The 13580-nt window shown below is 34.0% G+C and overlaps 1 protein-coding gene and 1 pseudogene across 2 annotated transcripts; one reads left to right on the top strand and one right to left on the bottom strand.

Moving 5' to 3' along the window:
- Positions 1 to 622: 622 nt before the first annotated feature.
- Positions 623 to 1245, bottom strand: LOC141679857 (24-methylenesterol C-methyltransferase 2-like; annotated as a pseudogene).
- Positions 1246 to 4514: 3269 nt separating this feature from the next.
- Positions 4515 to 12137, top strand: LOC141677101 (tRNA wybutosine-synthesizing protein 2/3/4). Of its 2 annotated transcripts, XR_012557334.1 has the most exons (10): positions 4515 to 5310; positions 6293 to 6692; positions 6849 to 8033; positions 8615 to 8744; positions 9268 to 9503; positions 10050 to 10185; positions 10930 to 11006; positions 11434 to 11540; positions 11659 to 11823; positions 12097 to 12137. XR_012557334.1 is itself a non-coding variant. In XM_074482835.1 (9 exons), the coding sequence occupies exons 1-9, from the start codon at positions 4578 to 4580 to the stop codon at positions 11763 to 11765; spliced, it is 3111 nt and encodes a 1036-aa protein (XP_074338936.1). In that variant the 5' UTR covers positions 4515 to 4577; the 3' UTR covers positions 11766 to 12137. The 2 variants fall into 2 exon arrangements, 1 of the variants encoding a protein (XP_074338936.1); XM_074482835.1 differs by having other exon boundaries at positions 11659 to 12137.
- Positions 12138 to 13580: the final 1443 nt, after the last annotated feature.

Here is a 13580-nt window from a genome sequence, read left to right as displayed (position 1 = left end):
GATCAATGAGTATACTAAATTAAAATACAAACTACAAACTGTACCACACCCAATTTAAATATACCCTCCCACACACAATTCCACCAAATTCCCTTCATTTTTAATTGAATTTTTCATGTCAATTGGTGAACTCTTTTTAAAATCTAACTTCACTATATATTTCTACATGCTCCAACAATCAGTATGAATACCATATTTGATATATTTTGGAGATAAATCACTAATTATGCCTATGAGAATCACTAAAATCTACTGGTTCTTGGAATAGTACTGATTTCAACTTTGTGATTCAGATAAACTTAAATATTGATTTTTCGTCAAAATATAGCAAATATGCTATGCAAATTGATGAGTGGGAGATGTAGAAAAATACAGTGAAATTATTTTTTTTAAAAGTTAACCGACTAACGGGAAAAGTCAAATTAAAAATGAAGGGGAAAATATATACATGCAAATGGAGTAGAGAGAAAAAGATTAAACATATGGTTGTCATTAGTTTGTGGTTTGTATTCTTATATTCGTTTGTATTTGAGCACTTGCCAATATATATATAGACATTTGTTCATATAGAAATAAGTTTTATAATGAAAACAAGAAATTAATCTAAACATTTAGATCAATCTCATCTAATGGCAAAGTCTTTCTCTTTCACAACTTCAAACCCAACCTTTTTTGCGATCTTCGATAAATCGCTATAATGCCTTAACCCCGATAATGCATTACCTCCCTCAACCTCTCGTATAATTTCTACATGTACCTTGTTATTGGCATCGTAAAATTCAGTAGTCACCCTTTCATATGAAACATATAAACATCCGGGATTTAAAACCCGATAAATTTCAGTGTAAGCATCTTCCAATTTAGGTGCATGACAGGTAGCTTCTATTGCATAAACCCTGTCAAAACTATTAACTTCAAAAGGAATTTCAAAAAGTTTCTGCAAACAACTTCACATAAGGAATCTAACCCTGCTTTCTTATTATGTATACGAGCACACTCCACTTGATACTCGTTGATTGGGATGCCAACAATATTAGTACCTGAATGAAAAGCAATAACTCTCATTGGCCCGCCAACACCAGAACCAACATCAAGAATTTTATCACCTGGTTTCACATTTAGAAAATCTACAGCCGTTTCTTCGTGGATTTGAGTAGCTTCAAGGTATGATTTTCCAGGTAAAGATGGTGCGAAATGAAAACATTGGCCCCAACCCCATTCATAAATATCAGTAACAAGATTATAAAGATGTTATTTCCCGAAAGACCCCTCGCTTGTGCGTGTGTGTCAAAAATACAAAAAAAATGAAAAGAACAATATAACATATACGCAAGAATTAATACTCATTTCAAACAAACGAAAAATCAGATGACTTAAATTGAAATTTTTTGAAACAAACCTTAGCCCATGGTATAATTCACATGGGACTTACTTAATTATTTGTTGCTTGTTGCCTTGTCTCCCCGCAAGTTGCAACCAATCGGGTAAGAAGTTTGAAAATCCACTTTGAAATGGGTAATGATGAACAAATACATAAAAAATAACCACTCGAAAGAAAGTTGGTTCCTCTAGATGATGAACAAGATACATATTCCTAATGTCAAAGTTGCTTCCGAATAAAACTGTATAAAGGAGGAGAAGATAACCGCTTTTGTTCCAAACTTGATCTGGATCCCTAGAAAACGTAAAATAAAGGATTGTCAATTCCATTGATATTGATATCCTTAAGCGCATGGGTTTTATACTGAGAATAATTTGACAAGAAGTGGTTACACAAATGGAGGCGGTGGCGACAAAATTATAGTCAATCATGAAAGTATTCTTGATCAGCCTTTCTCCGACGACGCTTAACCTCATCCTCTACCGGATTTTGATCAATTCTTACGAATTAAGGAAAATTGAAACTTCTTAATCTTGCATAAGCATAAGCACTAACCAGACATTCATACTTGCTTCATGGTCTTGTGAAAAAATTTGAATTTCTTTATTGCCATCTTTGTCTTCTTCTTTAACATAATGTTCTCTAACCGACATGAAACCAATTGCTTTGTCTTATTGTATAATTCACCGGATACAATTTCAACTAATCTCCTTTATTTTAAATTTTGATTTTTTCTGTTAATTAGTGAGCTTGTTTTAAAATCCGACTTCGCTTTATTTTTCTTCATCATTCAACGATCGATTTCCCTACCGTACGTGCTATATTGTGAAGCGATTTAATTTTTTTGTTTAAATTTCTATATATATATATATATGGGCTAATTCTAATAAAAACCAATTTTAGAATAGAAACTAGAAACTAAATATATTTTTTAAAATTACTTCGAAATATAACACATATTGTATGCAAATTGATCGTTAGGAGATGGAGAAAAATACAGTGAAGTCGGATTTAAAAAAAGACTTATCCTTTGACGGAAAAATCAAATTAAAAACGGAGGGGAAAAGTTGAGATTATGTGTGGCAGATGTTAATTAGTTGTGCCATTAGAGTAGAATGACTTAGATTAGTTTCTAGTTTACATTTTAAATTTAGTTTTTATTTGATCATTTGGCGGGAGAAGGTCATAAATAACTTTTTTTAAAAAAAGTTTAACAGAAATACTATAGCGCCGGAAATGTGGCCATTTTTACCCGTTTAATACGCATTTAGTGAATCAGTATATGCTAATACGTATTCTTAGAATGCTTATTACATGTATTTTTTTTAAAAAGGCTAATATGCATGTTAGTAATATGACTTTGAAAAATATGTATTACTATGTTGTTACGCATTGTTCAAATGAGTGCTACATTTTTTTTTAGATTTTGTTTAAAATTACGTTTACGGTAATATGCATATTACGCATTTCGAAGAGGGGTAAAACCTAATATGCATTTTATGTATGCGTATTACAACCACTTATTTTTTTTAACAGAAGATAATACGTATCGACACATTGACATAATGGGTATTCACTAAAAGCCAATAATTTTGGTATACAATACGTGAACATGGTTCAGAATGTCACTAGTAATTAGTTTGGGGTTGGTGTTAACCAAATGGTACCGTGTCGGGTTAGATTTTAAGATTTTGACTCAGAAACACAAAAATACACAGAATGATTAGCGTTTTGCATATTTTTTTTTACTCAAAATACTAGATAATGTTAAGTTTTTAAGCTTAAAACGTTATTTCAAGGGATGTTTTGTCATATTTTACACAGATATATAAATATTTAAGTATTTTTAAAACCAATACAGGAGACTCTTGAACCCCCTAAACCCTAAATCGGTGTACGTTTTATTAATTTATATTTAATATTTCTAAAACCCAGAAGAGGATTGGTAAACCTTAAAATGTTAAAAATTGTTAAATTATGGCCCACGTTTTAATATTTTAAAGTTTACCAATTCTTAATTTAGATTTCAAAATATTAAAATAATTATAAATATGAATAAAATACGAACAAAATACCCCCTTAAAATAAAGTTTTGAGCTTGGAAATGTAATATTATCTAACATTTCGAGTAAAAAAATGAAAAAAAGGAAGTTCAGAAAGCGTACCTATCAAAACATCACTTTAATGCCGTTTTGTCTAATTAAAAAAAACATGACAACGGATCACAAATCTCCGTTTTGCAGTAAAAACAAGAATTCAATTAACATTTTGAAATTTTAAAAATGAAAAAAAAAGGAAAAGGGAGATGCATCTCTGTTTTTTATTTATAAAAATGAAACCCGATTCTCTGTTTTGAAGTGACATTTAGCACCATTTTTTTCGAAAAGTGAAATTTGAAGTCATTCTCTGCCAAATAGTGATATTTGAGCCTTTTTCGTCTATTTTATGTAATACTGGTTGAAGTGAAGGGAAATATACGAGTGTAATAATAATTAGGCGGGTCATATGTGGTGTCTAATATGTTAATACGCATTGTGGATAAGCTTAATAGGAAGGTATTTTTTGCCACTTAACACAAAAACTGGCATTTTGATAACGAATGCGAGAAAACGAGGTAAATATGTCATTCTTTCTCATTTGGCCGTATAAATATATATAAGGGGTGTATTCATATCAGATTTTAAAGTATTGATAATAATCCATCGATTTTGGAAGATTTTAGTTGATTTTAATTGTTCGTGTATTTTGACGCAGTTTGATGGAAAAAAATTTCAGAGTCTTGCTGATTTTGTAAAATTTTCCACAAATCCTTTAAAATTTCATGTATTTTAAAGAGATTTCAATAGATTAAAAATAAATTAGCAAATTTATTAAAATCCACAACTTTTTGAAATAAAAAAATCCATAGAGTTTGGAATATCATCAGATTTTGATTGACTTTTAAAAATCCAAACTGAATACCGTCATATTTCATTATACTTTTTAAAATCTAAATTGAATACCATCGTATTTAAAAAAAAAATTAACTCAAAATTCAATAACTCTTGATGTCAAAAATTCAAAAAAAATCCTTTAAAATCTTGATTAAATAGAGTAATTTACTTTGATTAAACATAAAAAGTTTGGTATTTTGAATGTGAAGGCAAAGGGGTTTATACAGCAAAAGTCATTGTGGGCGAAAAACGGCAAAACCTCGATGGATTTCGACCAGAGAAAAGCCTCAACACTCTCTGTAATCAACACTCCTCCCCAAAACTACTCCGACAAATCTCCCAAAGGCAGTCTCGATGTTCCCATTTTACCCCTCCTCAACCTCCTTAATTCCCTCTCTTGTTATTACACTACCAGCTCTTGTTCCGGCAGAATCTCAATCCTTTCCACACCAATTTCAACCTCATCTCCCAATAAAAAAGCCAAAGGAGGCAAGTGGGTCCTCATTTCTCATGACCCTGTGGACCCCACTTCAGTTATTCACATTCTCTTCAACCCCACTTCAGTTCTTGATGAGGGTTGTGAGTTGGTGTTTAGGTTTGAGCCTTTGATTGTTGCTGTTGAGTGTAGGAGTGTGGAGGATGGGAATAAGTTGGTTTCGGTTGCGGTTTCCTGTGGGTTTAGGGAGAGTGGGATTAGTAGTGTGGGGAAGAGGGTCATTGTGGCGATTAGGTGCTCGATTAGGTTGGAAGTGCCGTTGGGAGAGAGTGGGAGACTGTTGGTTTCGGAGGAGTATGTTAGGTTTTTGGTTGGGATTGCGAATGTGAAAATGGAGGCGAATCGGAAGAGGACTGATTTGTTTTATGAGAAGTTGGTGAGTAGTGGGTTTGGCGGAGAGGAGAATGGTGTGGCGAGTGAGGAATTGGAATGCACGCAGGTGAAGAAGATAGAGGCTTGTTTTAGTTCTTTGACTGAATATCGGGAAATTGATGATGGCGGTATGTGACTTTGGTTTTACTTGGTTTACGAGTAGGCTTTCAAATAATTACGATATTTTGCATCTTAAAAAGGTTGTATGAGTTTTTATTGTGTTATTCAGTTTGTCCATTTCAATTTTAGTAAGTTACTTTGTTTTATAGTTAGTACTTAAAGCTACAGATTTTAGAAGGATTTGACTAGCTCAGATGATTTGTTGGATAATTTATCTGCAAAATGCTGTAGTCTAATTTTTTCAATCAGTACGAATCTTGGAAGGGACACGTTTTTCATTGATTTGGTATATTTTTTCCTCATTGTGTATAAAGTTTGCATCCCCTTCACCTTGAAAGCTCCTATTGTCTCCCTGATTTTGAAGTGTAGTTCTGCCACACTGCCACTGTCAACAAAAAACTTAAATGTCCTACATCTAATAAAAATAATATAGCGGGAAATTTTAACTTCGTAAATTATATATGTCTATATGGGTACTTGCTTTACAAGTAGACTTAAAAAAGTTATTGGCTTAATTTATTCCATAATAGGTCGCATGAAGGAGTGCATGTGTAAAGAATTGACCAAGTTTCTTAATTTGTGAACTTCAGTTTGTTGTTTTCAACTACATCGGCTAACAGTGTTGAGAGCATTGAAAAGGGGCGGGGGACTAGGAGAACTATTCTGATTAGTTTTTAGGAGAACTATTCTGATTAGTTTGATAATCAGTTATTTAATGAGTATATGAGACGTTTTTAGGAGAACTATTCTGCATATGCTGTGGGGTTCGAATCATGGAACACACTCATTCTTCATCGTTTTACTATATACTTTTCTCATTGTTTGCATGTTTTCCCACACACTTAAAATGCATGCGTTTTAGATTTTTTTTTTAAAAAAGATTGAGTAGCTCCGTTTTGGGCTATACTGTAGTTACATTCTTATATATGTTTTGTTGCAGGAGAATAATCCTCTAAATATTGCAAATTTGAACCTTTGATATGTTGGCAGGGTCTACCGAAGTTCCTGTTAACAGTGTTTCCATTGACCAGTTGGTAGTTGGTGGTGAACCTACTGAGAGGGTTTACCTTTGGGGTCACTCTGCTTGTGAGATTGGGAATACAACAAAGAAGAAAGTTCTCATTTTCGGTGGTTTTGGAGGCACGGGGAGGCATGCTCGAAGAAATGATTGTCTCTTACTTGATCCATTCTCCGGTAAACTTGAAGATTTCAGTACTCAGGGGCGTCCATCCCCACGCTTGGGCCATACATCCTCCTTAATTGGAAATTTGATGTATGTTATTGGAGGCAGGGCTGATCCATCAAATATTTTGAATGAAGTCTGGCTTCTGAACACAGAAAATAGTCAATGGAAGCTGTTAGAGTGTACAGGCACTTATTTTCCCTCCAGGTGATGTCTTTAGTGTGTGTAATTTGTTTTGTGCAATAAACAATCTGATAAATGGATAATCGGCTTAAGCACATTTTTTCCTCTTCTCTGTCTTTCCATCTTTTACTAATTACACAGAACATATTAAATGAGCATTTTACGGATGGTGTTGTGCAGGCATCGACATGCAGCAGCAACTGTAGGGTCAAAAATATATGCTTTTGGTGGAATTCACAGTGATTCAATCTATTCTTCATTACATGTTTTAGACACAGAAAGTCTAGAATGGAGTGAAATATGTACACAAGGTGAACAACCATGCCCACGGCATTCACACTCTATGGTATCTTATGGCACAAAACTATTTATCTTCGGGGGATATGATGGGGAAAAAGCTCTAGGAGACCTTTACAGTTTTGATGTTCTAACATGCTTGTGGAAGAAGGAAAATATGGCGGGAAGAACACCGTATGCAAGATTTTCCCACTCAATGTTTGTGTATAAGCATTTCATAGGTATCATAGGAGGATGCCCAGTCAGACAACATTATCAAGATCTCTCTATACTGGACTTGAGGGACTGTTTTTGGAAACATGTTAGGGTCAATTCTTTTGGCAAAGAGCTTATTGTTCGCAGCAGCGGAAGTGTAATTGCTGATGATCTTGTAATGATTGGTGGAGGAGCATCTTGTTATGCATTTGGAACTAAATTTAGCGATCCAATGAAAATGAGCTTGCGTCCATTAGCTTGTCTAACTGATACTTCTGCACAAATATTGACGAAGCAAATTAATTACAGGAACGAAGACGCCCAGAAAACCAAAAATGGTTTTACAAAATCTCCAGCTACAGTATATGAAAAATTATCTAATGAAACGTCCGGCTTGAAACTTGGCGATGAAGGCATGAACACAAATGGTGGACATCAAGGTGTTGTATCACATTTTGTTCTACAACTGGAGAAAAAATATGCCAAACTTGGAAAGGACCTTTTAAAAAAGTTTGGCTGGTTAGATCTTGAGCGCAGAGTTTATTCCCTGGAAAACGGATTACATATATGCTTCCCCGTCACAGGACGATTTTGCGCTTTATACGATAATCAACATAATGCACACACTGCAGATATTGAACCAAATAACCCTTTTCTACTAGAGAAGACAACGGCAACCGTGCTATTACCCGATGTTACCACTTCATCAGCTCTGAGTTATCTGATCACATGCGGTGCTACCAAAATTTTTGACGAGGTTGTGAGAGTTAAAAAAAGTTCTAGCTCTCCACTAAAGATGATGAATGATTCTGTAACTTTATTGATTAATGAACAAGGGCTTCCAGCAGAACTTCTAGAGCAGCTACCCACTAGGTATTCAGCCTACAGCAGCTTGCTTTTTTAAATTTTATTTAGCGCCTTGTAGGGTTGAACCCTTATCTTTGAGTTCTTCCGTAGTTACATTGTAGTACAATTAGTGCAAAGCAGATCACAATGCAGATCACAATTTGTGAAAATTGCAATCAGGAAATAAGTCTATCACTCTTGGTATAAGCATGTAATGACAACTTGATATGTACTACCCCACACTAAATTATTATCTATCTTGATTTTAGAGTTCTCTAGAAGTGCGCGTGCACACACACGTTTGTAATCTTCAAATTACCTGTAATTAATATATACATTATACCCATAATTTGAAAAATGAATAGAGAACTAGTGATTTCTGTTATTATATGTTATACTGACTAAGTGTTCAGGTATATATTATATCACTGGATCGAAGTTCTTTCTGTCTCTCAGTTTTATTATCATTATTGTTTGGTAATAGAAAACCTCATGTTAGCCAATTAGCATGAATAGACTATAGAGGGAGTATTATGCTTCCCAATTATGTTTATGTAAAGTTATTTAACTACTGATTAATCCACTTCAAATCACTCAACTTTGCGTAGATGGGAACGACTGGGGGACATTGTTTTGCTTCCGTCAACGTCATTTAAGGATCCATTGTGGGAAACAATTTCAGATAAGCTGTGGCCAACTGTTGCTGCATCACTTGGAACTCAACGCCTTGCTCGACAAGTAAGAATGTTCCGGAACAATGAGCTATGTTTCACTAAATTGTCAAATCTTTATGTGTAGAACATATTTCTAATTTTTGTTTCTACATATTAACTGAATTCTATTATGAGAATGTTGTTTTTTGATGGTTTTTCCGGTTCATGGTGCATGTCAAACTTAATGGAAATACTGATGTGAACTTGCAATGAATTTTGTAGTATGTCCAAAGATCTTCCTATTGAAACAAATCTCATACAGTATGCAAGTTATCGGAGCAGAAATAGTTTAAGTCAATGCCCAACTACAGCCTTATGAGAGCCACCATGTGAACTTGTCAAGCCTAACTAGAAAGAACTAAAGAAGTCTAAATAATTAACGATAAAGGATTCTCACATTATCTAATAGTATAGGAAGGATACATCGTTTTGTTGGTTAGGTCGTTGGTTGAAGGTTGGAAGGGAGTATGTATATATATGTTGCAGTACCACACATAATGTGTTAGTGATTGACCTATCTATTTATATAATGTATTCTTGATATCTAGGGGCGAGTGGCAAGTACTAGAACAAGGGACAGTAGTTTGGAGATGCTTGTTGGAGATGATGGTTGGGTAAGTCATCGTGAAAACGGAATTATTTATTCTTTTGATGCTACAAAGTGCATGTTCTCCTGGGGCAATCTTTCTGAGAAGCTACGTATGGCCCATTTGGACTGTATAAATGAAGTGGTTGTGGACTTGTTCGCTGGAATTGGATATTTTGTGTTGCCGTTCCTTGTCAGGTATAAATTATAAATGATTCCATTTCTGTGAATAATCTCAGCTTTGTAATTTTTTGCTGCTTTAAATATGTACAAGTCTTTATATATCTCAAATCCTAAACACCTGCTTCTTCATAAATTCTCTCTTTATTTTATTTTGGATTACCTTTATGCTCCTATTTCTGAATTTGCTTTTGTGAACAGAGCCATTGTGGAGTATCCACTTTGGATTTATGTTCTATTGCCCTATGGAGAGTTAGGTGAAAATTTTGTTCTATATCTACAAGGTCAAGTTTCCTTTAGTAAGTTAAAAGTCACGTTCATCACATAAGAATCACTTGATGATCTATACTTGATCAAAGAAATACAAAACTAAGACAGTGGCAAAATAGAAATTATTTGTTTATCACACGTGTTGAAATCAATTTTAAATTGTGATTTTTTGAGAAGGATGATGGATCTTTTCAAGGTGTCAGGACCCAGTTGCGATCAATTCACTGTTACATATAGATTTCTTCATACAATTTTTTTATTTCCATTACTTGGCTTGTTTTGGGGGCTGCTCAGGGCCAAGGCAAAAATGCTGTATGCTTGTGAGTGGAATCCCCATGCTGTTGAGGCACTTCGACATAACCTGCATGCGAACTCTGTAGCTGATCGTTGCGTGGTACTTGAAGGAGATAACCGGCTTACAGCTCCTAAAGTATGCATTTTACATTTATCTCTTCTTATAATAGTATTGTATAAGTTATTTGTTCTGATTCATTACATGAGTATTAATTTTGTGAATAGTAATCATCTCCAACTTGCTGATTTCTCGTTTATTTTGCTTTTTATTGCAAATATCTACTGGTTGGTTATGTTCCTTGGCATTCATATTTCTAGAAATACTCGTCACACACAATGCAGGCATGGTTGGGATGTCTCAATCAAGAAATAAAAAGTCAATATAAAAAAAAGGCTCTAAAAGAAGAGGATCAAGTCCTGACCAAAGTGGTATCCCATATGAAGTCAGAGACTCAGAGTCCATGTAACCCAGATCATACTTGGGCGATAGCGACAAGTTAGAGGTTGTACTGTATACATCTTGTTAAGGAGAGTTTTCAGGATCTACCGACTTTTCTGTCAAGATGTACAGAACAGTAGTATCTGTACTGTTAATGAATATGGTGTTGAAAAGCACCACTCTGAATAAAGTTCTATTTTTTACTCTTAAATCTTTCGAGAGCTCAAACCTGAGAGCTGCATTATTGATGCCCCATGATTACTGAAATTCTCTATTTGTTTAATGTTCCCTCCCTGCTTACATTGCTACTGATGTGACTTGAACTTGATTTATATGATTTTTATAGCGAGTAATTCTGAAGGATTTTATTTAGAATTAAGATGTTTAGACAGATAAGTTTGAGGAGAAGAAGCTCACTTTGGTGATAATTTTTTTTTTCAGGGAGTTGCTGATCGAGTCTGCCTTGGCCTCTTGCCAGCAAGTGAGGGTAGTTGGGTGACTGCTGTAAGGGCATTAAGGTTTTAAATCTTATCATACATCTTGAATAAACTTTACTATTAGAAGGGGTCTTTAAAACTCATTGGTTAAATAAATCTTGTAAAATGTAAACTGATGCACTGCGTGCGCGCGCGCGCACACACACACACATAGAAAAACGTGACCCCCTCTCCCCTCCTACACAAAAAGAAACTATACATTTTGATGAATGTGACATCCTCCCCATGACCACACATAAACACACACAAAGCTATGCATTCCGATGATTAACCAATATTTAAGGACTTTAATAGCTATTTTATCTTTCAAAATTTTGATTGCTTTGGTATAACAGCTTCCATATTTTTTTGCTTTTGTAGTTTTTTCATAAGCTCTGTAATTGGAACGTATGTTGGCTACCTGGTGTATTCTGTTTATAAAATTTACGTGTAAATGTTGACTATTCAGGAGTAAGGGTGGGGTACTCCATGTGCATGCCAATGTGAAGGACTCAGAGGAGGTTGAGTGGAGCAAATATGTCTTAAACTCCATCAGTGATATATCATTATCCGAAGGTATCTCTTTTATTTGGGTGCCGTAATTTGTTTTATTTACGTATTTCAAACATTGATATTTGAATACCATAATACTTTCATTCATGCGGGTTATTGAATATCAAATTTTACAACCTAGGTTACCAATGGAAGGTTTCAGTGCAACATGTGGAGAGAGTGAAATGGTATGCACCACATATTCGGCATCTTGTTGCAGATATAAAATGCGAGCAGATCGACAGATAGCAATTGCAATGGAGAGTGCTTTTACGTTGGCAACATAATTTTCACCAAATGTTTTACAGTGAGTCCCTCAGCTTTAGCCTGGCTTGGGTACAACCCAGATTTGCATATTCAAATTCTAAGTAGCTTGAGCCTGCATCCATTATTGTAGAGGAGGCAGGCAGATTCCAGAAGCTAGTAAAAATGGCTATGGAATAAATGTTGGGGGTGACTATCGTGTTTCTTCAAAATATTAAATAATATTAGGGAGCTAACCCTCAATTTTATTGTCAAATGTCATCCCACAACCAGAGTTTTACAGATCTGTGTAACTAATGGAATGTCCTGGTTGCAGAAACAAATGTATTTATTGTTGGCAAGGAATTTTCAAGAGCACCTCTGTTTACAACCGCACTCCCGTAATCCTCCAAGTGAATACTCTGTATTGTTTTTAATGTTGAACGTTGAGAGTAACTAGGGACTTTTGCCCGCGCTACGCAAGCTTTTTATCCAAGCTTGTTATCCGACAATTTATTAAACGTAAACTGTTATATAAATGAAAAAACGGTATATCGTATTCCAAGATGAACTCTTAATTATATTAACAAACGAATAAAAAACTTAAAATGCACCAAAAAACATAATCGTTATTATCAAAAAAAAAATACAGGAACTTATTGTTTGATTGATTAAAATATCATATCAATGCCAGGATTATATTTGCCATAAAAATTTCAGTGTTAAGTAATTGACAATTATAAGAAGTGAACTTAGTAACAATCTAAATGTTTTGTTAACTTATATAAGATGTACATTACCTCATTTGTGATGCATAATAGGTATAGTTAGTGGCAAAAAATGTTCATGTGCGTGAGTCATAACTTTCTGCTATACTCTTTATACTAAGCACAATCTAATATTCATTGACATGTTTGGAAATGTTTGAAAATGCTTAAAAAGTCCAATAGTGCATAATGTCAATGTTTAAAATGTCCAATGATGACAAACAGAATGTTGATGATCAATTTGAGAATTACTAAAGGGCTGCTATTATATATGAAGTGGACTAATGAAAAAATACAGCATGAAGGATTAACTATCATGAATTAGTGCTTAACAAAATGAATTTTCAATCTTAAGATTTTAACAAATATACTAAAAACTTGGCTTCGTATGGTGCATCAAAATTCAACTGGCAGTATCTTATCGCTAGATTGAAGATTAGTTGTTTGATGAACTTTTGTTTGGAATATGAGGCCTAATAAGATTACTAACTGCATACTAAAGGAATGCTTGCTATGAAGTGTATCATAAAAAGATATATGAGACAGTATTATATTACAAATCAATAAGATTACAAATTAAAATTTTACACACTATACATCATATTATAATATGTAGTTAGTTTGCATAATATTCTTAAGATGCAAATTTAAGGAAGAGTGAGACAATATTAAATTCTTTATGTCTTGAATTCTAATATGTTACTTTTGTCAGTTTTGGCAACAATGGTGCTACTAAGAGAGATTAGTGATTTTAACAACGTTGGAATACTTGTTTGTTAATTACTTCACTTATCATATATGATTAATAATAAAAAGTAATAACACATATAAATTGAATGCAATCACTTAGAGCTACATTGCTCCTTGTTCATGCATTGAAAATTCACACTATATGTTTAAAATACATAAATCCATGACATGTCCTTGCATTGTACTTTAAAACACATGCAATGTAGGAGAATATCTAACATGCTTATCGAGTGAAACTACTTAGGAGAATCTTGTCCAGAATAAGTTGAGTAGCACAATGCTCACACTTAGTGTTCCACAAATG

The sequence above is a fragment of the Apium graveolens genome, chromosome 8, assembly GCF_009905375.1.
Source record: "Apium graveolens cultivar Ventura chromosome 8, ASM990537v1, whole genome shotgun sequence".
Taxonomy (NCBI): Eukaryota; Viridiplantae; Streptophyta; class Magnoliopsida; order Apiales; family Apiaceae; genus Apium; species Apium graveolens.
This window is presented reverse-complemented; position numbering and strand designations above follow the sequence as displayed.

Bases quoted from the DNA above. Each gene is read 5' to 3' on its own strand.
- LOC141677101 (XM_074482835.1), top strand. From the start codon at position 4,578: ATGGATTTCGACCAGAGAAAAGCCTCAACACTCTCTGTAATCAACACT. The intron at 8,034-8,614 runs GTATTCAGCCTA...AACTTTGCGTAG, and splicing joins CTAGAGCAGCTACCCACTAG to ATGGGAACGACTGGGGGACA. The intron at 11,007-11,433 runs GTTTTAAATCTT...TTGACTATTCAG, and splicing joins ACTGCTGTAAGGGCATTAAG to GAGTAAGGGTGGGGTACTCC.